The sequence below is a fragment of the Ochotona curzoniae genome, unplaced genomic scaffold, assembly GCF_017591425.1.
Source record: "Ochotona curzoniae isolate NIBS_2020 unplaced genomic scaffold, NIBS_Ocur_1.0 scaffold_4506, whole genome shotgun sequence".
NCBI lineage: Eukaryota > Metazoa > Chordata > Mammalia > Lagomorpha > Ochotonidae > Ochotona > Ochotona curzoniae.
In genome coordinates, this window is record NW_024467119.1 from 18,606,052 (window position 1) to 18,632,029 (window position 25,978).

Here is a 25,978-nt window from a genome sequence, read left to right on the forward strand (position 1 = left end):
AGACTGGACTAGTCTGCTGTACACACAGTCAAGCATGGGAACCAGGGTAGGGTTGAGCCTGGTGGGTGTTATTATGAGTCAGTTTGACTAGGCTGTAGCTCCCACTGGTTTACATGAAGGCCAAGTGTGGTGGGCAGGATCAGGCTGGCCTGTAACATCCACTGGTTTGTGTGGAAGACAAGGCTGGAAACAGAGCTGACCCAGCAATTGCAACCACTAGCATGTGCATAAGCTGATTGACGTGATGGATTGTGCCAGACACTGTACTGGCATGCATGCACAAGAATAAGGTCTGGGATCACCTCAGATGGAGTTTTTGGGAAATCCCTCCATTTGAACTGCTGATCTCAGGTTCCATGATCCGACCATGGAATGCAAGTGTCAAAGCTGAGACTCTTCAGAGGTTCACAAGGAACAGTGGACAACATATCCAGGTACACATAGTAAATATGGCGGTCCATTGGAACCTGCAGAGGACACCTACTACCACAACAAAGGACAGAGGACAGAACAAATCAATCAACTACCAAAGCTATGTGCTGGCAGTGAATATTTGGACAGAGACTCTAAGGTGGACTATATTAGCCAGTGGATTCTGGAGGAATTTCATTGTGCTTAGAATGGCGAGATTGGCAGCAATTCAGAACTGTTAGATTATCAAAACCACTTGAGCAGTGCCTTCGATGCATGCCCCAGGTTGGGGACCCTGGAATAGTTTGGAGGCTGGGTGGGGCTTCTCCCTCTATCTTCTCCCTTATCCCTTATCCCAGGTAAAGGTGGAAAAAGAGAGAGAGAGAGAGAAAGAGAGAGAGAGAATGTGGAAACAATGGTCTTACCCACTTTCCTGTAGCTCTTGATGCTTTGTACCCTAATCAACTAAAGATTATCAAAATAAAATAATAGTTAGGAAAAAAGTTTAAGGCCCGGTCCAATAGCCTAGCAGCTAAAGTCCTCATCTTGCATACACTGGGATTCCATATGGTGCTGTTCTAATCCTGATGGCCCTGCTTCACATCCAGCTCCCTCCTTGTGGCCTGGGAAAGCTGTTGAGGATGGCCCAAAGCCTTGGAACCCTGCACCTGTGTGGGAGACCTGGAAGAGGCTCCTGGCTCCTGGATTTGGATTAGCTCAACTCCAGCCATTGCGGATGCTTGGTGAGTGAATCAGCAGATGGAAGATCTTCCTCTCTGTCTCTCCTCCTCCCTGTATATCTGCCTTTTCAATAAAATTGAATAAATCTTTAGAAAAAAAAGAGTTTATACACAGGAGTATACACACAATCTTGGACCCTTTTGGATACCTTTTAATGAAAAGTAACTTTTGATTGACTGTTAATGACTAATTAGAATTAAAATGGTTATTTGAATGTTAGTATTATTTTTATGTTACAAACACTCTGATGCATTGAGTTCATTCAGCAGACATTCAAATAAAGATAACAAATGCTGCAATTGAATGCTTCAATTCATATTTTGGAAGAATTAAGATACTGGTAAGTAGAGTGCCAGTGGTGAGGTGTCGAGGTATGGCTCTTTCCTTTATTCCTCTAATGTGCTTCCTACAACTAACATCCTTAGTTGGATATAATAAGGAAGGATACCCAGCTGGCCAATGGGCTGAAAGAAATTTTGCCAAATCTACCATGTTAAACTTCTCACTGTTCTGAGAACAGTGCATAAAAAGAGCTCAGGGAGCTGTCCTTCCTGCCAGGAAAAGCCCAGGCTGTTCAACCCTCCACTGGGGGCCGTCTGCTTTGAAAACTTTCAGGAGAGTGATGGAATTAGAACGGAATGTGCTTCAGACTTCTTTTTTTTCCCTGCCTGGAAACTCTCACCAGATATAATCTACAAACTAAGACTTTATTACATACTCATTTGTCAGTGTAGCAAGATCACAGAAGGGGTATTTTTGCTATGAAAGTTCTTTTTCTCCATCTTGCGTAACAAGCTTTTAATTCTGCACAGCTACCTATGGTATGAGGCACAGAAATGTAACAGAACAATGCCCAAGTTTTTTTTAAAAAAATCCCTTAGAATGTTATTTCATCAGACTTAATGTTATATTCTACTTTATACTATGTTTTATACCATCATATTTATCTCATTATATTAGATTTTATTGTATGAAATTTCAAAATAGTGGCTACAGCCCACAAAGCTGATTTCCTGAACCATTAGTGGATCATGACTTATAGTCTGAACACATTGCTCTAGTCTCTTGAATCAAACTTGAAAATCCATGGTGGAATATACTTCTTTATTAGTGCCTCCCAGACACTTTGCGAACCAGTAGAGGTAGGATGCTTAGACCAGTCAGGTCTTTCACATATCTGTTTCACCATCTGACTTCATTCAGAACACCAGATCCTGTCCCAGTGGGGAGAGTGTCTAAGCAATTCCTACCGTGTGCAGTTGGGATGGTACTGTAAGCAAGATGATCCCTTAGTCATTCTTTAATGACTGTAAGAATACTGCACATTACGTAAACTTCACAAATTTATTTCTCACTGTGTATCAGCACATGATGCTTGCATCTGGAAAAGTCTTCTGGTTGTGTCATCATGGAGCAGCAGAGCCACTAAGCATGTGCAAGTCAGAGAAAATCAGAATACACTCATCCTTTCACCAGAAGCCCATCACTCCCAAAATAACGACATCTGTCCATTCATCAGAGTGGAGACTTTCTACCTCCCAGCAATGTCAAAGCGGCAACTAAATTTCAACCTGAGCTTTGCAAAGGACATTGACTCACACCAGGGAATACCTGGGATGCTGATATTCTGGACACTTTAACATCCTCACTTTAACATCTCCAGTTTTCCTAGTACAAACAGGATTGAAGATTATTTTAAAAATAAATACATTTCCTTCTAAAAGGGCTGAAAAATCCTAAAACATACCCCATAGACTTAACTAACATGTTTTACCCAATCACTTCTTTCCTAATCTGGAGGAATACTGGTTTACTCATTGCACTGATCCACTTCCCAATGGCCCCCAAGGGCCAGAACTTGGCTGAGCTAAGGTCAGAAGACAGGAACATAATCCAAGCTTACCACATAGCTGGCATGAACTCAGCTACTTGAGTTATTGCTGCTGTCCTCCAGCGTCTGCATTAGCAAGATACTAGAGCCAGCTCCTGGAACAAGATACGGTTACCTGTGGAATGCGGGTAACCAAACCATGAGGCTAATGCTTGCTCCGAAGCAAAGAGCTCTGGTTCACTCCAGCTCCACATATAGCATCCTACACTCTAGTTTCCTTTTGTATAGAAAGCTTGTAACATTCTTAAAAGTACTAATATGACTTTATGAGAAACTCATACACCACATCTGACCAAGAACTGGAACCTAATAAATGAATATCTCTTACCTTTCCTTGGTGCTTTATTCTCAGACCACATATTCCAAACAGCAATTGCAATTCCAGGCAACCCTCCAGAGGACCATAATCGTAAAGAAAATAACTTCAGCAATACCACAACCCAAAGCCAGCGTGCTACAGCCAATGAAGAAATGTTGTTTTGAAAGAAAAGGGAAAGAAAAGAAAGAAGGAAGAAAATCAAATACAAAGGCAGCAAAATGTTTGACTCACTAGGGTCCAAGCCATGTAGAACACCTGGAGTATCTGGCCTTTAGAAGGCTACCCTAGACCTTTCTTTAAAGAAAAAGGAAGAAGAGGAGGAGAAATGAACACAGTAAGTAACCACATCAACTATATACTTTGCAGATTCAGATCCAGCAAAGGGCCCAGCTTCTGGTGGGTGGCAACAATCAAAAAGCAAAGGGGACAATGAGAATGAACAACTATGTCCCTCAAGGTCTATTACCAGCATAGTTGGCTCTTCTAGCTTCTATTCTTTTACCACAAAGCACCATCTCCCACCTCATGATACCTACCTTTGAAACCTGCTGTCATCACTTGTGTTTGTAATCTGGTCCTCTGCAGGAATATACTTTATACCACTAGCATATCTAGATTTTGAGTAAATACCACCCAAATTAGATGTCAAAGAGTGTTTTCACATATTAGCGGGCAGGAGGAAAGCCATGTAGTTAATGGGAAAACTTTCATTAAGAACATTTTTATTGTGGTAAAACCAATATAACTAATAATTAATTAAGGGGTGAGTGATCTAGCACTTAGAATGCCCAACCCTCAACTGGAGTAGTTCTTGAGTCCAGCTCTCTACCAGTGTATATTATGAAAGGCAGTAATGATGGCTCAAGCAATGGGATTTGTGCAACCTGCATGGGGGACTTGGATCGTGTTCACAGCTTCTCCGTAATTCCTCTTGAGTCACAATGTCAGTGTCACACCTTTATGCTCTCACATATTACCCAAGGCATATTCTCTGGTGAGATTCATCTGCTGCCTCATAATTTTGGTTTATGTGTCTGCTTCTCCCATTAGACTGGGAGCTTGGTAGAAGTGGAATTCATCTTGTATCTTTTTGTGCTCCTAATACCTACCTTGATTCCAGATAAATGAATGATAATTTAATAATGAATAGAGAAAAGCAGGAAAGGAAAGAATTAACCAGTGAAGAAATCCATCTCTGGTAGATAATGCTAGCAGCAACATGAAAATGGAAGGTTTTAGTTTTGATTCAACATGAGTGCTGAAAAAACAAGCTTCATTGGCTTAATGAGAACATCTGTTGCTACATAGAATTGACAGCTATTGCATTAAGTTAGAAATACAACATGCAGGGGGTTCTAGCAGCCTTTCTGATCATTCTTATTGTCTGTGTATGCCAGCAGTCTTTCTGCTGAGCTGGCTTTATTCTTGGAAAGATCAACAGGCAATGGCAAAATTCCAGATTTTCATCTTGCCATTTTAACAGTCTGAGCAAGAAGCAAGATCCTCTCAATCCCCTTACTCTGCACACTGCCGCAGTCCCTGATTTGGCCAAGTTTGTTACTTGCATTGATCTAAGTCATGTTGTCCTGACTGAGCGCACAGAAAAGAAGGAATGTTAACATTGCCATAGTCACAGGCTTCCCTCTTAAACTTCCAAGCTGAGTCATTTCACTTTGACACAGGGACTAATAAAAGCAGAGCCAACGATATCTAATGGAAACTGACATTTTAAAGAGGAAAGTGAAAGTATGACTGCTCCATAGGTACAAATTAGAGATTGGAGATAAGAAAAAATAAAAATTGTCCTAAAGATTGGGAAGGGAGATTAATGCACCATTAAGTGCTCTTATTGAGGAGGATAGCAGATTTGGGGATGTAGCAACATATTCAGAAATTTGCATTCTCTCCCTTGAAAGCACAGCTACTATACAAAGAGCCACAGCTCTTAGGAAATAAAGGAGATGTTGAGCTCCTCAAAGATCATGGTAACACTTAGCCACACCCCTCATTCTGGTTGTCAGGTTAACAATACCTACGCTCGGTAATCACATCAGATCATCCAAGTTCAGTAGGGAAGAGATACTAAACACCACAAGGTTACCAACCTGGCCTTCTAAGTTAGTGATATCCTCATTGCGTTAGTGAATGCATGAGCGGGCAACTAATGAAAGTATCATTCAGTACATATTAAAACAAGAATGAATTTGTTTATTGTAGTAGACTTGAAAGCGTGGATGCCATTAAAAATTCCTGAAACTTGATACAAGGTTGTAATGAATGAAATCATGACAAGTGGTGTACATAGCAAGTAAAAAGGCTTCTGTTTCATGTGTGCAGCTAAGAATTTTTGGTAAAAATATATATATATATATTGTAGTAGTCACATAATGGAATGTTTCTTGGCAATGTCACATTCTTCTGGCCCACTACCATGGAATAAATGAAATTCTGCTCTGAAGTCACCACTACACTACGGGTTGGGTCTGGCCAACATTTCAGCTCAAGTTTCCTACGGCCCTTCAGCTTCAAGTAACACATGCAAAGTGGGGCAACCAACTGTTAATGATCCGAAAGAAACAGTCATTTCTTACATCCCAATAAAATGTTTGGAGAGAAATATATTTCCATTTGACACAGCAAATAGACATGAAAAAGAACGTTCCCTAAAGGTTTCCTATCACGGTAACTGAATCGGGAACTCCGTGAGCCTGACTCGCCCCTCCTGCTCTGCGCACTCAGCTCACTGAGGACGCAGATCTCACTCTGTGAGACTTCAGCGCGCCATGGCAACTCATCCCTCTTGGGGATTTGGGGAGGAAAGTCTGGATCCAGGCCCTGGGTCAGAGCCTGTTACGCAGTAGGGCGGTGCCTGTGTCTTCCTTCCTGAAATCGGGAAACACCAGAAGCTCCAGGAATTTCCCAGCACCCAGCTCCTGTGCTCCCCGCCCCATCCATCAGGCATAAAAGACCTTATCCCTTCTCCAGGAGACACACAGCCCACAAGACCACACCACCCACAGCTGACCCGCTCCGAGACCCGCAGCCACCGAGCTCCATGGCCCACCCCGCGCTCCCCGCCGCACCCCGCGCTCCCCGGCTCCTGCGGGCCACACTGCTGCTGCTGCTGCTGCTCCTGGTGGCCACCGGCCGGCGCGCAGCAGGTGAGTCCCCGCGCCAGCCAACCCCGCACGGGACGCCACTGGGGCGGAGGTGCGCGCCCCGCACAGCCTTGCTCACAGAGTCTCTGCTTCCCACAGGAGCGCCCGCGCCCCCCGAACTGCGCTGCCAGTGCTTGCAGATGGTGCAGGGAATTCACTTCAAGAACATCCAGAGCGTGAAGATGTTGCCCCCGGGTCCGCACTGCGACCAGACCGAAATCATGTAAGTCCCCTCTGGTGCGCTGGCTGCTCCTGCCCTGCTCCCTGCCCCCTGCCCCTGCTCTGGCCTGACCTCTGCCTCACGTGGTCCTCCCTTCTCCCCACAGAGCCACTCTAAAGTCTGGGCAGAACGTTTGTCTCAACCCTGAGGCCCCCATGGTGAAGAAATTCCTGCAGAAGCTGCTCAGCAGGTGAGTAAGGAGTCATTTTTCCCTTCGCTGGCCTTGCCCCTTAAAAAATGCAAAGAAGTGTGTCCCAGATGCATTCAATTCTTGGGTGCCAGAATTGAATGTCTGATGGTTAGCACTCTGTTCCTGTGAGTGAGGATCAATCCCTCAAAGACTAAGCAGATTTAACCAATGATGCTAAAATGTCTCAGGCCTGAAAACCTAAGGCTCCAGATTTAGGCGAATGTGCTCCTTGGTTTTTGGAAGTGCAGTTGCTTTTCATGGACACTGTCCTGAACCAAGGCTAGGGTCAACGTGGACATTACTGAATCGTTCTTAGTTTCAGCAAAAGAGGGTAAAGAATAGTAGCGGCTACATAAGGCTGTGTGGTTGGCTTCAGTGAGATCAGGAATGTGGATCTTTTGGTGAGCCAAGTTTTGGCTCTTTGCAGCCCATTGTGTACTTGAGACAGCAATGAATTTATTCTACAAAGAAAACATCCAGGAGACCAGGGTCTGGGCTGTGTGGGGGCAGTGAGTATAGCCAGACACAGTAGGCAAGAATTTCACCCAAGAATCCTTGCTGTCTTAGGGGCCAGTGCGAAGAGCAGCGCTTCCTTAGCACCTCTAACACGAATCTCTCTCTCTACCCAGGGGTAGCAGCAAGTGACCAAGAAGGAAAAACCTTATGGCTGTGCTTGCTGCACGACCGTCCCTGCCCTCAGGAGAGCTGACATGCGCAGAAGAGCAGCTTGACTTCCGAGAAGGGGAAGAGGGTTCATGTATTTGATGGTTTCCTATAAGACTTCTATTTATTTATTATGTATTTATTTTTCAAAGCTTCTATTTTAATATTTTACCTATTCCTATTTGAAAGATGAAAAGGGTTTCATCCAACATCCCTCTGTCCTATTCATTGTCCACATTGAATGACAGTGGATTTTTGGATTTTATTGAAATCTAATATTATTTATTGGGGAACTATTATATGTCCTGTAAGAGAGGATGTGTATTGTGTGTGGGATCCCAGCAAGGAGATGGTGAAATCATTGCTGAGGACAGGGAATGCGTGTGTGTCAATTTATTTTTGTACCTTTTGGAAACAATGTTGGCTATTTATTGAAATGATTTCATGTTATATACTCAACATTTTCATGTTGATTCTTCCCTTGGACATTTTATGTCTTACTTGTAGGGCATAATGCCTTGTTTTATGTTCATTGTACAATGAACAGAGACATTACACTTATTTGTACCAATGACATGAAAATAAAAGTTTTGCAGAAAATAATATGCTTCTCCCTTCCTTTGTTCTGCTTGTCCATTAGTTTCTGTTAGATACCCACAATGTGACACAGTGAGATTTGTGCTTGCATCTGCCTCCTGCTTTTCTGATATTCTCTTACTCTAGGAACAAATACTTGTAGCTTTTAGAACATACACACTATCTGATGCTCACCTTGACAATCCTAATTCTGTATGAACTGCTTTTTTTCCCACACTGACAAAGTTGCTATTCAAGATTAATGATGTACGATGTTTGGGTTGTTATAATGAGACTCCTACTTAATGTTTTCAGTAAGTAGATTTTCAAATAATTAGGTACTTTCCATTTTAATGACCTATGGAGATCAAAACATGCTGTAAAGAAAGACATCTGGGCAAAGTAGCAAAAAGATATGAAAGGAGATAAATGGATTGAGAATCTGACATGTTCTTCAACTGCTAAGTTAAAAGCAGCTGCAGTGTAGCAGGAACATAATTTCAAGGTCGAGCACTAAAACAAATATTGCAAAATTTTGAAATTAAATGCCTGAGGAGATAAGATGGAATAAAGTAAATACCTGAAAAATATAAAACAACTAAAGGAACGCACCAACAAATGGGACAGGAGGAACGCACACATCTTCCTGAAGGAAGAATCCCGACCTGACCTAAATGAAAGGTATGTCTCCTTCATGAAAAGAAGGCTGAGCCCTCTCCCCAGGTGAGTGGGGACTGGACTGCAACCAAGACAGTCAAAACAAAGACAAACACGTATCACAGAGACATCTGTGAAATCCAATCTCCCTCAACAGAATGAACTTGTTATGACTGGTTATGACATTCCATATCATGAGTTCACTGGTACAATGTAATAGGAAGAACCTTCAAACATGGCATATTCTTTCTCAAAATTCATAACTGCGATTTTATCAGGATGATCATGACTTCAGTATGGAATTGAGGAACATTTTTCAAAATATGTAGAATACTTTTTGAAATGGTCAAGACTGTGAAAAACAAGAAAATAGTAAGATACTGTAGCAATTCAAAGGGGACAAAAGCAGAGTGAATACTGAGGGTGAGTGTGGTAATCAGGGCTGGACCTGCAACAGAACACAGACATCAGTGATAAATTGGTGAAGTGCACATGAAGACTACAGTTTAGTTAATACTGATGCACCAATGTTAATTTGTTAGTTTAGCAACATACCACAACTGTGCAAGATACCAATATTAGGGGACACTGGACAAATGATTAGATATTCTGCACCATGTACACAAATTCTTATAAATCTAAAATCATTCCAAATTTAAAAGCTTACTTTTCAAATGATGGGATAAAAGAGTCTCATGATAGTAGACTTGTATATACCTGTGTTAATATCTTTTTTAAAAAAAAAGATTTATTTATTTTTATTGCAAAGTCAGATATAGAGAGAAAAGGAGAGAAAGACAGAAAGATTCTCCATCTGATGATTCACTCCCCAAGTGATCACAACGGCCAGTGCTGTGCCGATCTGAAGCCAGGAGCCAGGAGCTTCCTCTAGGTCTTCCACGTGGGCACAGGATCCCAAGGCTTTGGGCCATCCCCGACTACTTTCCCAACCCACAAGCAGGTAGCTGGATGAAAGTGGAGCCACCAGGATTAGAACCGGCACCCACATGGGATCCCTGTGCATTTCAGGTGAGGACTTTAGCTGCTAGGCCACCTCTCCTGGCCCCTGTGTTAATACCTTAAATGGAATAAACACTGATTAAATCTCAAAGATTTTCAGAGTGTATAATGAAGACAGGTCTATGCTACTTAAAGGTAAACTTTAAATACTAGGACCCAGGTAGCGTGTATTCAAAAGGCATGGAAGAGGGACCTGTGAGGTGATCACACAGGCTAATCATCTGCCCTGTGGCACCTGCATCCCACAAAGGGCTCTGACTCATGACCCAGTCTTGCTCCACTTCTGATCCAGCTCCCTGTGAATGGCCTGGGAATGTAGAGGAGAATGGCCCAGATCTTTGGGGCTTTGCATCTACAAAGGAGTCCCAGAAGAAAATCCTGGCTCCTGGCTTCAGATCAGCTCAACTCTAGCTACTGTGATCATTTGGGGAGTGGACCAATGGATGGATGACCTCTCTATGTCTCTCCTTATCCTTGTAAAATCTGCCTTTCAAATAAAAATATTTTTTAAAAAAACATGGAAGTATGATATTAAGCAAACACTACTAAGAAACTTTTCATAAATATATTAATTGTGTATTAACCACTATGAATGTGTTACTAATACAAGGTATTGATATAATTATTAATGATTGGTCTATTGGTGAAAGTCTATTATATACATAGGCATTAACAAAGGAATTGTTTTAAAGATAAGGCTGTTGACTCCAAATAAAAAATGGAGCAATTGTAAAATAGATAAAATAATTCTACAATTTTATAAACTTAATATGGTATTATCAAAATATAAAGTAAAATAAAGAAACCAAAAATAAGCAATAAACAAATCTATACTCATAGTTAAAGATTCTAACGGATTCTTTCAAAACTTAATAGAAAAAATAGCAAAACAAATTAGTAACAATATAAAAGTTAACAATCTAATCAACCAACTGTTCTTCATTGATATATATGGATGGTTAGCCTAGCAATTGCAAAAATTGCACTTTTTTCTGTAAACTTGGAACATTTCCTAAAAGACACCATAAAGAATTTATCAGCACTTTAAAAAATGCTGCAAAGTTATACAGAGGACTTTTTCTAATCATCAAGTTTTTATGATTCATTTTTCTGACTGGACTATATCTACCATATACTGCTCATAATATGTTTTTTGAGGTTTGAAACTCATCTTCAAAACTTCCCAAATTTCACTTCCCATTGCCAGCCTAGTCATGTTGTTTCCATATCTGTTATGACCATCTACCAAGATAAAAATATCCTCATTTAGATGCTGCCTCATGTGCCACATTTTCAATGTAATCCCTTTGCATAATTTTGGCTTTTTTTGTGTTTTCTAGATAATAATATATGAGGAATCTACATAGGGGTGATTGAAAATTCACATTTTCTTTTAACTTCATTTTATGTAAACATTTTGAATATTGTCTCATAGACTATAACGTAATGTTATCATTTAGTATTATCTCAGGAAAGTTTATAAAATCAGCTTAAGAAAGCAGAGGCTGGCATTGCGGCATAGTGGGTTAAATCCGTCTGCAACACCTGCATCCCATATGAGCACCAGTTTGTGTCCCTTCTGTCCCATTTTTTATTTAGCTCCCTACTAGTGCACCAGGGGAGACAGCAGAAGTTTGCCAAAGTCCTTGGTCTGTTGGACTCATGTGGAAGACCTGGAAGAAATTATTGGCTCTTGACTTCAGACTATAGCCCCAACGATGGCTGTTGCAGCCTTTTGGGAAGTGAACCAATGAATGAGCTTTCTCCTCTCTGAGTCTCTCTGTCTCTCTCCCTTTTCCTCTCTATAGTTTGGCCTTTCAAACAAACAAATAAATCATTTAAAAAAGAAAACCAAAATCATAACTTACATGACTATTTTATAACTATTATAACTATTTTCTTTAAAAATGTCAGAATAATGGCCAGTTTGGTGCAGTGAGTTAAGCAGACATCTATGATTCTGACATTCTCCAATGGACACCAATTTTGGTCTTGGATCTTTCATTTCCTTTCCAGCTCACAGCTAAGGCACCTTGGAAAGCACTGGAGGATGAGCATATGGGTATCAGATACCCACATGGGAGACCTGGATGAAGTTCCCTCCTTCTGGCTTTCACCTGGCCAAACCCTAGTAGTTGCAACCAACTGTGGAATGAACCAGAAAATGGAAGATCTTGTGTGTGTGTGTGTGTGTGTGTGTGTGTGTGTGTGGTATTTTTTCTGTGTGATTATGTCTTAAATAAATAAATCTTTAAAAAAACAATTCTCAGAAAAAGTCTAAATCTAATATATTGTAAAACTCAGTGACAACTGCATGAAATTCAAATAATTATAAGTTACTGAATCATGAAAGTGTCTTTACTAATTCAGTAGCTGAAAGGAACAGCTGCAGTGCAGAAGATAGTAGGTTAGGTGTTGTACTGGTCAGTCAGTTCTATTGTTTGATGCTGTAACAAAATACCCAAGGTGGAATACTTTATATGCAAAGATAACAGCATCCCATATGCTGCTCTACTTCCCATCTGGCCCCTTCTTGCAGCCCAGGAAAACAGTGTAGGATGGCCCAGGTCCTTGGGACCCTGCACCCATGTGGGAGACCCACATGAAGCTGCTGGCTCCTGGTTTAGATCAGCTCAGCTCTGGCCAATTGGAGAGGGAAACTCTCTCTCCTTCTGTCTATAAATCTGCCTTTCCAATAAAAATACATACATCTTTAAAAATAAAGAAAAGAGGTTTATTTAGCTCATACTTTTGGAGGCTGAAATTCCAAATACCATGTGCCAGCTCTAGCTAAGATCCCCTGGCTGCAGCACATCATGGTGGATGGCTTCGTGCACGAGCATGAAAATCGGGTGGGCCTTCTCCCTTAATACCCCCCTTTTAAACATGAAGGAAACAATATGGAGATAATAGTTTTACCCACTTTCCTACAGCCCTTGAAACTTTTTACCCTAATTAACCATGTAAAGATTGTCAAAATAGAAATAAATAAATAAATAGAAAAGAGGAAGGGATCATATGGCAAGATAAGGAGTCAGAGAGTAGGATGGGGCCAGTCTTGCTTTTTTATAGAAATTGACTCTTGTGGAAACTAATTGGGATCCAAAAAGAGCTTCCTTGATTCCTTCAAAGGGCAACACCCTCAAGGATCTAACTAGCTCTCATACTTCTCAAAGCTTTTACCACTTCAGCATCACCATTGTGGGACAAGTGATCCTTTGGGGCAACAAATCACGTGCCAAGTATAGTAAGTATCAAAGAAGAATGTCAACTTTGGGATTTTGGTTTTACCACTGTTCAGTTCACCTTTTGCAAAAATGGTCAGGGCACTTCCTTACCTGCTGCATGTGTCTGACAGCGATCTTTTGAATTTAACAGTGACCACCCCCTTCATTTTCTGCTTAAGCTGTATACCTTTCCCCAATCTTTCTTTCTTCCCCACGGTAGATAGTTAACAAAGGTCACGATGTGAGTTGTGCACAAGGACCAATGCAAGCACCCTGAGACGAATGCAGGAACTTCCTAACAGAAGTGGCACCCAAGCTGACTTACAAGCAGGATCCAACAGGCAGAGTGCCCCCAATGCCAGAGCTTGGCAGCCCTCTCCTGTCCACTGCTCCCCTTTCCCTTTTCCCAGGGTGAGCTCCTGGTGTACAAACTCACTTACTGCTCTTGATTCTTCTGTGCTTTTCCAAGACACCATGCCTTTGCTCACTTGGTCCTCTCGGTGTCTGAAATGTTTCCCACCCCTCAGTAGTTCCCCATCATTTAAAAGCATTTCTTTTATAAAACTCAGGTAAGTGTTCACCTGTTTCAGAACAATTCTGACATTTCAAACAAATCCATTTCTTTGCTCACCCCTGATCACAGCCTATTACGGCGTCACCAAGCTTTTCTAAAACTCCCGTGTGCGCCTTCATCTCCCCTGTTGCAGTGAAAGTTTGGTGAGTGGGGTGTCATTTTAATCCTCTTCATCCTAATGTCTTAAAGGCTGAGAAGGTGACCAATTAAAATGCAGAGTCAATTTAAGGAAGGGATTAAATTCAAGTGGAATTCCCTATTTGGTTAGAACAATAACTCTTGCAGTAATTGAAATAAGGAAAATCTGACTTGTATATGCTTAATGAAAAGGAAAAGCATTTTATTGTCCTGTAACAACATAGACTGAAGAGTAAATGAGCTACAGCTGGACACTGGAGTTCACATTTTTCACCTCAGTAATCTCATATTTGGCTGCTTATCTCTGGACTAGCTTCATTTCTGGCAGGGTTTCCTTAAACATTAGCTATAATCAGCTGGAAGCAAAGGGTTGTTTTTCGAGACACTTCCTGACAAAAATGACTTTGGGGATTTTTTCTAACATGGGTCGATTTAGGTCGCATGCTGTCCCGTGAATCTATCAGAGTGGCTGTGGAGTAGGTCTAGAATGGCCAATATCATTTTGGATTGGCAACTCAATCCTGGAGGTTTGGAGTAGGGCTGTGCTGGCTTCACCAATCATATAACAGGAAGCAGACAAGGGTTCCAAATGAACTCTAAGTTCTGATATCAAAAGGAGAAAGGAATCCAAGGCAGAGAGTAATGACATATGTACTAGAGTGGCCCAGAGAGCGATGCTGAGAGTCAGAAAAATGCTGGGAAGATGTAGATGAGTCTAAAGTTTTAATGCCACAAACACCTCTCCCTTCCTCCTTCCAGAGGCAGTCACTCCAACAATTGTTAAAAAATGAGGCTGGCAGTTGTGGTGGTTTCAGTTCCCAAGGCAAGCTTGGACGAATTTGTACTGTATTATCTGCCTGTGCCTGAGGCACCATCCATGCCTGAGATACAGCCGCAATTCCAAGTTTTAAAAGAACATGAGTGTCACTAAAAGTTTGTGAGATAGTGTGTGTATGGTAACTCAAAAGGGAATCATGGTCTCATTTCACTGGTGATTGTTCTCAGATTGGTGATTGCATAAATTTAAATCCCAGCACATAAACTTGTCATCCAGCTCAGCACCGAGCAATTAGTTGAAGATGACACTTAGTAAAACAGAAATGGGCTGTTTTAAATTAACTTTTTGAAAAATAAGTATGGAGCTGCCAGGAATAAAATTCAAATAACTCATATTTCAGAAAAGGAAGAAAAAATATTAACATCTTATTTTGTGAATATTGCATTTTATTATGCTGTCATTTGAAAAATGGTTATGGATCAGTCCACAAATACCAGGATACTTCAAAATGCTCATGGAAAATCGAATTTAAAATAAATCTGTTGATGCAACAATTTTGTGTGGTGGTTAAGTCACCCTCTGAGATGTCAGTATCCTAAGTCAGAGTGCCAGTTAGGAGTCCCAGCTTCCCCATTTCCAATCTAGCTTCCTGCTAAAGCATCTTGAAGAGCAGTAAACTCTGGCACTTGGATTCTTGTCACCGATGTGTGGGCCCCATTTTAGAGTTCCTACTGCTGGCTTTGACCTGGCCCAACAACTAGATCTGTCTCTCTCTCCCTCTCTCTCTTAAATAGATATAAATAAAATGAACTTTTTAAATGACAACTTTAAAACATGTTTATTTTGACAAAAACGTTAAATCTAGTGTTTTACATGAGCTTTTCTAGAGGCCCCATGTGGCTCTTCCTACTGTTGTACAGCTACTGACGTTTTGTTCACACTATTCATTTTGACTGTTTGCTCAGACCAAGGATCCACCGTTAAAGCAAATACTTTCTGTTTTGTTAAGTTATAAGGAGAGTAGAAGTATGGACTGCCTCTTGTTAGTGTGGACTGAAAGGTGAGGAAGTGCCCAAACTGCGTCAACAATAATTGTGATCCTTATCTCCTTAAGTAAGAGTCAAATAAAATAACTTTCTCCTCCTCCAGGAGGCTGGCAGGCTGTGAGACACATTTGTACTAGCTGGAGTTTGGAAGGGAAGTGCATCGCCTTGGAGAAGCAGCTAGATAAACATTTTTATTAAATCAAGTACGTCATTGTCAGGGCACAAAAGGACATTGCTTCTGTTAACGCAGTAAAAGACAAGGGACTTCTCAGCGGGCTGTTGCGTCTAAGCTTTGGGAGATGTAGAGTTGAACCATAAGAATGACAAACATTAAAAGCAAGCAATTCTCCTGACCTTATCTTTCAGACCACTCAGTTATTTCAGAAGATTCTTTTTTTTTTTTTAATGTATGGTGAATGGAGCCCAATGTCTGAAACTCAAATTCTAGGTTTCATTAAATTTCTTGACTTCAGGGAAAATGCAACATGGAGAAAAAGCTAGCAATTCATGCATGAGCTGGATGAAAAGAATAAATGGATTTTACATACAAACGTATTTCAAGGGTCCCGTGCAGCAGCCTAATGGCTAAAGTCCTCACCTTGCGTGCACCAGGATAGCATATGGTGTTGGTTTGTGTCTCAGCAATCCCCCCTGTTTCATGTCCCAGTCGCTGCACTTCCTATTCTGATTGTGACCTGGGAAAGCAGTTGAGGACAGCCCAAAGCCTTGGGTCTCTCTTCCCCTGTGGGGGACCCAGAAGAAGCTCCTGGTTCCTAGTTTTGGATTGGCTCAGTTCCAACTGTTGCCACTTGGGGAGTGAATCAGCAGACAGAAGATCTTTCACTCCGTCTCTCCTCCTCTCTGTATATCTGACTGTACAATAAAAATGAATAAATTTTATATAAAAAAATAGTACTTCAAAAACTTCATGGAAAGTAGAATTAAAAGATGTTTTCCCTTTTTGTAAAATTAATTAATTAATTAATTTAGAAATTCATGCATAGGGGCCATTGCACTGGTTCAACAGGCCAGTCTTCCACCTGCAAATGCTGGCATCCCATATGGGCCGAGTTCCTGTTTTGGCTGCCCCATTTCTGATCCAGCTCCTTGCTTCTGGCCTGGAAAAGCAGCAGAGTGTGGCCCAGGCCCTTGGATCCTACGCTCACCAGAACATCCGGAAGAGGTTCCTAGCTTCATGTCATCTCAGCTCAGGCCGTTGCGGCTGTTTGGGGAGTGAACTAGAGGACATGAGATTTTTCTGCCTCTCTTTCTTTGTAAATCTGCCTTTCCAATAAAAATAAGTGAATCTTCAAAAGAAAAAAATTATGCCTAGTTTCTTCGTAATAGGTATTTTCCACAAACTATTTTTAATCTTATTAAAATATTTATTTGAGAAGCAGCTATACAAACCGAAAGAGTTCCCATTTGCTGATTTTTCACTCTCAAAATGTTCCCAGTGACTAGGGCTGGATCAGCATCAGAGCCAGGGGCCAAATACAGTCCAGATTCTTCCATGTAGGTTTCAAGAATCCAATTATATGAGCCCTCACCACCACCTCTGCGTTATCAGGAGGCTGATGTCAGGAGCTGGGGCTGGGAATGGTAAGTGAGTACTACGGTGTGTGATGAAGGTATGGTAACCACTGGGCTAAACTGGATCCATTGCCACAAACTCTGAAGGAACTTTATATATGAGTAAGCACTTGGAACATTGCATCAAAATGTCACTCCAGGTAACACTTTACATTCACTCAGCATCTGACAAACGCACAACATGTGTTGCATTCCAGGGGTGTTGAAGCAAAAAATGCAAGTGTTTGATACAGTTAACTAAGATTTAAAACCTTACTGAAAGATCATCATTTTTTTTTCTGCCCTCTATACTATTCTACATTTGTAAATATTCCTTCATGATCCAAAAAAAAATTGTACCTTTAACTTTTAAATGAATATTAAATTTCTGAACTATTGATTTCAAGAAAGTGCAATATTTCCAACAAAGAATACGGGGAAAATGAGGATGACAGCAGTAACAGCAATACTGATTCTCAAGTATTTAGGAGCTGATCAGACATCTGAAAACTGTAGATTATCTTTCATTTTCTATTCTCTTAAGAAAATAAGATCTTTTAAAAACTTTCTAATTTTTAAAGTTTTCTTTTTAATATTGTTCACATAGTTGAGAGGGATGCATGCCCAAGTGAGCCTCTGATAAGGGTGGGGAGGTTTGGGTACCAAGGAATGTGATTTGGATAAATGTTTTTGTTTTCCTGTGTTCTCAGTGGAGGAGGGGAGGGCACTGCTCCTTGATCTCAAACCACATCAACACCCAGAGATGTGGGACATTTGATGATCTCTTAAAGACCCCCATGTGGGAAGGAATGTTCTGGGGATATTAATTGAGTGGTTCCGACAGCCCTGAAACATTGTTGGTTTCATTGCTCCAGGGCTGAGAAAATCTTTCCAAAGTCTGTTGATTGATAGAGTCCACCTTGGTACATCCAGATTCAGGAACATGGTGCTAACTTGGCCAGGAGAATTGTCCAATCTGTCCTGCTTTCCATCTTCTACAAGGCAGTTGGTGTTTCCTGCTGGCCTGGATGAGCTCGCTGTCATGTGTCACATGTGCATCTAGACATGCTGTCCACCACACAGGCATCAGTAACTGAGGAGTCCAGTCCCGATACATGCACTCCAATGCCAGACCACACATCCTGTGATTTTTCCCTGTGGCCATGGTTTGAGTCCAGTGAAATCACTGGGAAGTCTTCCAAGAAATCTCACCTGGGCTGACCTCAGACTTGATTCTTTTGTGCTCTAGCCAATGCAGATTCAGTATGTCACTTGCACCAGTCAACACACATGCCAGTGGATGTAGCTGCCTGGTCAGTTGCTCCTCAGCTCCATATCTCATGCAAACCCATCCTTGCTGAAGCCCAGACTAGCCAGCCCACCACAGCCCCAGTCCTCACTCTTACCAGCAGCTTTAGCAGCCTAGTTAGGACATCTCTGAATAACCCCCAGCAGACCCACATCCAGCCCACATTTTGCAATAGCCAGCCTCTGCTACTGCCAACAGCCCAGCCAATATCCCAAGCGTCTCTGTCGTGCACACCCATTGGTGCTGAAACACAGCTCAGCCTGACCCTCTTCCAGACCAAACTGGAGCTCCTGACCTTTCCCTCTTTAAAAAGCAAATAATAAAGTAAAAATAAATAAATAAATAAGCAACTATGCTGGCATTAACCAGGTCCAGAATGCCTTCCAACTACTGGCTGCTTTTCTCCCAGCAGTGTAACGCTTTCCTAGGTACAAAGCAACCTAAGCACTTGCCTGCAGCCTACTGGGACACTGTGATGCTGGTATCCCATATCAAAGCATCATTTTCAGTCCTAATTGCTCTTGTTCCAATCAAGCTCCCTGCTAATGTGTCTGGGAAAGCAACAGTATTTGTGCTCCTGGCAACCATGTGGGATACCTGGGTGGGCTCCAGGCATTTGGTTTTAGTTTGGCTTAGCCCTGGATGTTGCAGTCAAAAGAAAATGAGTCTCTCTCTCTCTTTCTCTCTTTCTCTCTCTCTCTCAAATGAATTTTTACAATTTAAAACAATATATACTTATGAGAGAGGGACAGGGTATAGCAGCTTATCTGATCCAGGATGAAAACTACAAAATCAACTCAGGTTTCCTGTGAAGACAGCAGAAACCTTCCCACAAAGATCCCCACAGTTCAGGCTGATTCACACCCAGGACCTCACCCAACCTGACCCCCTCCAACTGCACTTGCTATCTCACAGAACATGGAGGCTATTAAAAAAAGAAAGGAAGAAAGGAAGAAAGGAAGAAAGGAAGAGTTCCTGAGTGGCAAGAGCCTGGTTCAACCATTTATTTTTATTTATTTATTTTTTAGATTGATTTATCCATTTACATTGGAAGAACAAACAAAGAAAAGAGACAGAAAGATCTACCATCTGCTGGTTCACTCCTCAAGTGCCAGCAATCGCCAGAGCTAAGCTGATCTGAAGCTAGGAGCCGAGAACTTCCTCCAGATCTCCCACATGGGCGTAGGGTCCCCAAGACTTTAGGCTGTCCTACACTGCTTTCCGAGGCTAAAAGCAGGATAGGAAGTAGAGAAGCTAGGACACAAATGAGAGCCCATATGGTATCCCAGTGCTTGCAAGGAGAGGATTTTAGCCACAAAGCTATCACGTTGGGCCTGGGTCAACAATTTAAAATGTCTGTTTAGAAATCAGTAACAGCCAAAATGTGACCAATGATGTTTTTTCTAGGGGGTTTCTGAAATGTTTGGAGGCAGAAAAGTCCCTTCAATCCGGACGTGAAATCAGAATTACGTCTAAAGGGCCAGCACTTGGACGAGATCCACCAGGCCGTGCTCGCGTGGACTGCATGATGCTGGGCAACGGGTGCCCTTACAGCACCCAAAGCAAAGGGTGTGGCAGGATGCACACAACTGCTTTCACTTCCTATGCATCTCTGGGCTTGCAGCAAACTTGGAGCTACGGGCGGGGATCCACAGTCAGCACTCCAGCCCCCCAGGTCCATGCAGCATGCCTGCAGCCCCTCCTCTGCCTGACCACCCTTACCTTTGTGCATTAAAATTGTGCAGCCCAGCTAGGCTTCCTCGAGGTTTGAAAGTTCCAGAATTTCTCAGAGAAAGGAAACTAGAATTAGGACACTTTGTCCCAAATTCAACAGCAAAGGCAACATTTGATAATGATCTTCTTCTGCCACCTAATGAAAGATATGACACCCAGAGTAATCTTATCTTGGTGCTTGTTACAGTCCAGGAAAAAGAGCCAACTTTCTTTTATGCAATGGAGATGGCAAAGCACTTAACAGTATATGGTCCTGTTCCTAAAACAAATACTCAAGCAGAGAACAGTTAACACTCCATAGCAAATGGAAAAGCGGGTCTCCCATATGCCCTCCAAGACAATTCCTCCAGTGCAAACTACAGCTCCCCAAACTGTCCGTCGAGCGGGTCACTGGCCCTTCTCTGTGGACATTCACTCCCCTAGGGATTAGGGGCAAGGAGAGGAGAGCAGCCCCGTTCCGTGCTCCCCCCTCCTGTGTCTTCCTTCTCGAAATGGGGAAACACCAGAAGCTCCGGGAATTTCCCAGCACCCAGCTCCTGTGCTCCCCGCCCCATCCATCAGGCATAAAAGACCTTATCCCTTCTCCAGGAGACACACAGCCCACAAGACCACACCACCCACAGCTGACCCGCTCCGAGACCCGCAGCCACCGAGCTCCATGGCCCACGCCGCACTCCCCGCCGCACCCCGCGCTCCCCGGCTCCTGCGGGCCACACTGCTGCTGCTGCTGCTGCTCCTGGTGGCCACCGACCGGCGCGCAGCAGGTGAGTCCCCGCGCCAGCCAACCCCGCACGGGACGCCACTGGGGCGGAGGTGCGCGCCCGCACAGCCCTGCTCACAGAGTCTCTGCTTCTCACAGGAGCGCCCGCGCCCCCCGAACTGCGCTGCCAGTGCTTGCAGATGGTGCAGGGAATTCACTTCAAGAACATCCAGAGCGTGAAGATGTTGCCCCCGGGTCCGCACTGCGACCAGACCGAAATCATGTAAGTCCCCTCTGGTGGCTGCTGCTGCTGCTCCTGCCCTGCTCCCTGCCCCCTGCCCCTGCTCTGGCCTGACCTCTGCCTCACGTGGTCCTCCCTTCTCCCCACAGAGCCACTCTCCAGTCTGGGCAGGAAATTTGTCTCAACCCTGAGGCCCCCATGGTGAAGAAATTCCTGCAGAAGCTGCTCAGCAGGTGAGTAAGGAGTCATCTTTCCCAAGTCTGATTTCAGCCCTGAACAAGCTGTGGTGATATGGCAGAGTAGCCGCAAGACTAAGAAACCGTTCAGTCCTTCCACCGTCAAGTTTACCAGGGAGACCACTGATGGGCTCTAGGACCAGAAGGATATTTCCGGTGTTCTATACCCTCTATTCAAATGAGTGAGGGTCCATTCCTAGAAGGTTAAGTGGATTTGGCCAGTGGCGTTTAAGTGCCACCCTGCCTACTGAAGGAACACTGCTCCCAGTATTTCTTTCTGAACTTCAGGTCTGAAAAGTGGAACAGCTGGTGTTAGTTGAGGTGATCTCTAAGTTTTTGCAGTGAAGAGCGCGAATGTAGGGATACCCCACCTGAGTTGAGGTGAGGCTCCACCCATAGTCATTCTGAATCTCAATAAAATGTGGAAATTATAATAACTTGTGTGTTTTCCTCTGAAGTCATAAATGGGGTCAAACGTGTATTTTTTCAACCCAGTGTAACAATGTGTTTGCTGACTGAGGCTAATAATATAATTGTGACAATGGCTCTCTTTTCCTCACTAGCAAGCATCCTGGAGCCTGAGGGTTTTGTTTAACGTGGCCAGGATGGTCCAGGTTCTTAACAAGTGCTGCCACAGAATGGGAAGGCAGCATTTGAAAAGTTGTAGAATATCAGACACTGTGGCAGGAGAGGAGGTTGTGCCTTCGGTTTCTTGAGTACTTATAACAGCAGCTGTTTTCTCACCACAGGGGCAATGCCAATTGACCTCAAGAGAAGACAGCCCAAGAGGACCAGGAGTGACACCTGGGGACATAAGCCTTGCCATTAATGTTTGCCTATTTCTTATGAGTGTTGTTCTGTTTATTATACATATTTATACATTTATTTTTCAGAGCTTATATATTAATGTTTATTGTAATATTTAAAGATAGGAATGTGTTTGGAAATTCACTGTATTGTTATTTTATAAGACCATTGTTTTTGTTCAGGTTAGTAGAATTTTGACTACTTAACTTGAAATCAGGGATTTTTAAATGCTCTCGTAAAGTTAAACTTGTCATGTGGGGCAGAGGTGGAGTGCAATGAGACCACACCTTTGCCGGCTGCCATGTTAGAGGCTCAGGATAAACTGTGACTCCTACAAACACACACAGAGAACATCCGGTTACTGTTCAGTAGGGGACCTTAGGTGCACACCTATTTAGAGGAATGTTAGCTGTTATTTATTAAAAGACTTTCATAATATGTGATCAACATTTCTGATGTTGAAGTTCTTTAAGAACCACAGTGTTCTTTTTGATCCCTTGGACATTCTGTGTCTTCCATGTAAGGCATAATGCCTTGTTTAGCATTGGCTGTGTAATGTTTCTTGGTGTCTCGAATCGACTTGTTGATGTACTGATGTATCTTTACAAATAACTTAAAAATAAAACTTTCACAAAAATATCAGTCTTAGTGTTGTCTTATACTTCTCAACCATTTGCTTTTCTGTAGTTGCCAAGTTTTGAGGGGTGTGTTACAGACCACGGGTCTTGCCAGCAGATACTACTAGCCAGCAAAGTCTATGTAGCTCCACCATAAGACTTCCTATTTGGGGCTCAGTATGATGACTCAGTTGGCTGAGTCCTCACCTTATATGTGTTGGGATCCTATATGGGATCTGGCCTATGTCCCCAGTGCCCCACTTCCCATCCAGCTCCTTGCTTGTGGTCTGGGAAGGCAGTGGAGGATGACCCAAACAAAGCCTAGGAACCCTGCACCTGTGCCCGAGTGGGAGATCTGGAAAAATCTTCTGGCTCCTGGCTTTTGATTGGCTCAGCTCTGGCCTTTGCAGTCATTTGGGTAGTGAACCAGTGGATGGAAGATTTTTCTCTCTGTCACTCTTTTTCTCAATAAATCTAATTTGATTTTCCAGTAAAAACAAATATTTTTAAAGTCCCTAATTTACATGAAATGTAAGTCTTTCCACTTTCACCAATCTATTATTCAGTCCTGGAGCCTTAAACATCTATACTTTTTAATATATAGCTTTAAAATGATTTTATTAAATAGCTTTTCAAACAACTGTGCTTTCTTTTCCATCTTGATAAAGTTGAGATTAAATTACATTTATCTTCTGCCTCAGTACTCAAACACTGTAAACAATGGGGCAAAGCAGAAAACCAGTGGTCATCTCATCTGCATGAAATTAGCATGCGGAAGGGCTTTGCCTTCTAATTGCCCTGGAGAGGCAGTACTAACTATGTACGATGCTGTTTCCACGCCTTCCTAATATAGCAATGTTTTCGATGCCTGCTAAGCCCGTGCAGCTGAATATCCGTGGCCCCAGGATAAGAAGAGCACATCTTCTGCACCAGAGAAACCAAAGCTGCCATCACGAGGAGGGAAAGAAGTGAGTCATGGAAAAGAACATCCTGCAAACCTGGAAGAGAGGAAGGTGTGTCCCCCTGCAGGGGTGGAGTTGGGACTCTGATTCAAAATCTGTTCCTGGATCCCTGAGCCAAGTTCATAGTCACCTGCCAGGTGCAGGCTTACTTTACAAAGGTGGGTGGCTGCAAGCCAGAAAGGATGACTGTCTCTCATTTCTTCCCCCTGAGAAATAAGCACTATGGTCTTTACACAAACTCCAGTGTACTTTACTCAAAATGTGACGAGATAAAAAAGCAATGACTACATCATCTATAGAGATGCTAATGAAACCATTCTGGAAGCAGCAGAAAGACCAACACAGAGTCCTTAGCACTCATCACGGCCATCAGAAATAAAAGCTTGCACCAACCAAGGTTCTTGTGAAATGTCCTTTGCCCTTCATAGACCTAGGGAAGTAAATTTGTTGCCATTTGTCTTGTTAGTGACTCTCCTCCTAAATGATAGTAAACCATCTCTAACAATCACCTCAGGGCCTAAAGGTTACATGTAGTGTAGGTACTCAAGCTAAGCCCCAGGGTGCTGGGGTCTCTAGGATGCTATGGCGGTAATTTACACATCAAGGAAAAAAAGCCAAGCAATCAGGGTACCTAAATGTCCTAAGGTGAACTGTCTGGTCTTGGAGAGATTTGTTCACACACCAAAGGATTAGAGCTAGGACCCCACCTAAGGCATTTCCACAAATACACTCTCAGAAATCACTCCTTAAAAAAAAGGGGGGGGGGGTGGCGCAATGGCCTAGCAGCTAAAGTCCTCCCCTTGAATCCTTGAATGTGCCCCGGGATCCCATATGGGCACCGGTTCTAATCCCAGCAGCTCCACTTCCCATCCAGCTCCCTGCTTGTGGCCTGGGAAAGCAGTCGAGGACAGCCCAAAGCTTTGGGACCCTGCACCCGTGTGGGATACCTGGAAGAAGTTCCTGGATCCTGGCTTTGGATCGGCATAGCATCGGTCGTTGCGCTCACTTGGGGGGTGAATCATCGGACGGAAGATCTTCCTCTCTATTTCTCCTCCTCTCTGTATATCTGACTTTTCAATAAATAAAAATCTTTAAAAAAAAAAAGCTTCCTGTTGGGGGTGAAGAAGTTAATAGCTACAGCTTGGTAAACTGAACAGTAGCCGTAACTGGGCTTGCAGGTACAGCAGAAGTACAGGCTGAACTTTTGACTCTGCAAAACACCTGGACTCATTATCCAGACTAAGAGGAATTGGATTCAGCTGTATGGACTGAGCAGAATTGGGCTCAGCTATATGCAATTGTTTGGCTAAAGGACTTTGTGGTAAGGGTATATAAGGCGAGGTGAGGCAGTAATAGAGACGTCTACCATCATTGGTCTCCTGTCGGTGCTTCATCCCCAGACCCTCTCCCTGCCTAGGTTACCGGCTTCGCTGGACAGAGCGGCTTCCTCGTTTCTGGCCTGTGGAGGGTCTGGTTCCTTGGAGACTTCAGAGACGAGGCCCTCATTGCTTCCTCAGGACGAAGGCACGAGGCCCCCTCTTTGACTTGGAGGTCTGCAGTAAGAAATGTATCTTTTACTTAGGGCACTTTATGAGGGTGCACAGGAGAATTTTTAAAGTTTGCTTATTTTTAAATTTCCTTGTAAGGATGAGAGAGAGAGAGAGAGAGAGAGAGAGAGTGTGTGTGTGTGTGTGTGTGTGTGTGTGCATTCCCCAAATGCACAAAGCTGCATCAGGCCAAAACCAGGAGTCAGAAACTCAACTGGAGTCTCCCCCTGTGAGTGGCAGGAACCCACATTCTTGAGTCATCATCTGCTGTCTTCCCAGGCTGAATATTAGCATGAAGCTGGAACCAGAAGGGGTTGGAACTCAAGCTCAGGCACCTTTGTAAGAGATACAGACAGCCCAAATGAGACTTAATACACTGTGCCACCATGCCTGCTCCCAGGGTAAAATCTTACATATAAATATCAAAAGCTCAGCATGGATCTTAATAATGTGTGTGGAAAGAAGGATGCAGGAGATATGGTTTTGATGAAGAATTAAATTGGTCTGAGCTCCCAGTTCTAACATACCTGTGGTGAAGTTTCTTGATTAATGTAAATGCAATTTATTCTTTCCATGGAGGGCTAAAATAATCCTACTCATGAGATTGGTGTTGTGGCATAGCGGGTTAAGCTGTTGCCTGCCAC

The 25,978-nt window shown here is 42.9% G+C and overlaps 3 protein-coding genes across 3 annotated transcripts in view; all 3 read left to right on the forward strand.

Annotated features, from left to right (window-relative positions):
• Positions 1-4,981, forward strand: part of LOC121147309 (growth-regulated protein homolog gamma-like) — a 67,157-nt gene extending 62,176 nt beyond the window's left edge. Inside the window, exon 4 of the mRNA XM_040967134.1 lies at positions 4,846-4,981. Coding sequence (XP_040823068.1) covers positions 4,846-4,981 — 136 coding nt within the window. The remainder of the gene's footprint in view (positions 1-4,845) is intronic.
• A 1,436-nt stretch (positions 4,982-6,417) lies between these two features.
• On the forward strand, positions 6,418-6,934 carry LOC121147346 (growth-regulated protein homolog gamma-like). Its single transcript, XM_040967165.1, has 3 exons — positions 6,418-6,523; positions 6,620-6,743; positions 6,847-6,934. The coding sequence occupies exons 1-3, from the start codon at positions 6,418-6,420 to the stop codon at positions 6,932-6,934; spliced, it is 318 nt and encodes a 105-aa protein (XP_040823099.1).
• A 13,948-nt stretch (positions 6,935-20,882) lies between these two features.
• Positions 20,883-21,402, forward strand: LOC121147209 (growth-regulated protein homolog gamma-like). The gene is made up of 3 exons (XM_040967000.1): positions 20,883-20,988; positions 21,084-21,207; positions 21,315-21,402. Exons 1-3 carry the CDS (start codon positions 20,883-20,885, stop codon positions 21,400-21,402), a joined length of 318 nt encoding a protein of 105 aa, XP_040822934.1.
• Positions 21,403-25,978: the final 4,576 nt, after the last annotated feature.

Bases quoted from the DNA above. Each gene is read 5' to 3' on its own strand.
- LOC121147346 (XM_040967165.1), top strand. From the start codon at position 6,418: ATGGCCCACCCCGCGCTCCCCGCCGCACCCCGCGCTCCCCGGCTCCTG. The intron at 6,524-6,619 runs GTGAGTCCCCGC...TGCTTCCCACAG, and splicing joins CACCGGCCGGCGCGCAGCAG to GAGCGCCCGCGCCCCCCGAA. The intron at 6,744-6,846 runs GTAAGTCCCCTC...TTCTCCCCACAG, and splicing joins TGCGACCAGACCGAAATCAT to AGCCACTCTAAAGTCTGGGC.
- LOC121147209 (XM_040967000.1), top strand. From the start codon at position 20,883: ATGGCCCACGCCGCACTCCCCGCCGCACCCCGCGCTCCCCGGCTCCTG. The intron at 20,989-21,083 runs GTGAGTCCCCGC...TGCTTCTCACAG, and splicing joins CACCGACCGGCGCGCAGCAG to GAGCGCCCGCGCCCCCCGAA. The intron at 21,208-21,314 runs GTAAGTCCCCTC...TTCTCCCCACAG, and splicing joins TGCGACCAGACCGAAATCAT to AGCCACTCTCCAGTCTGGGC.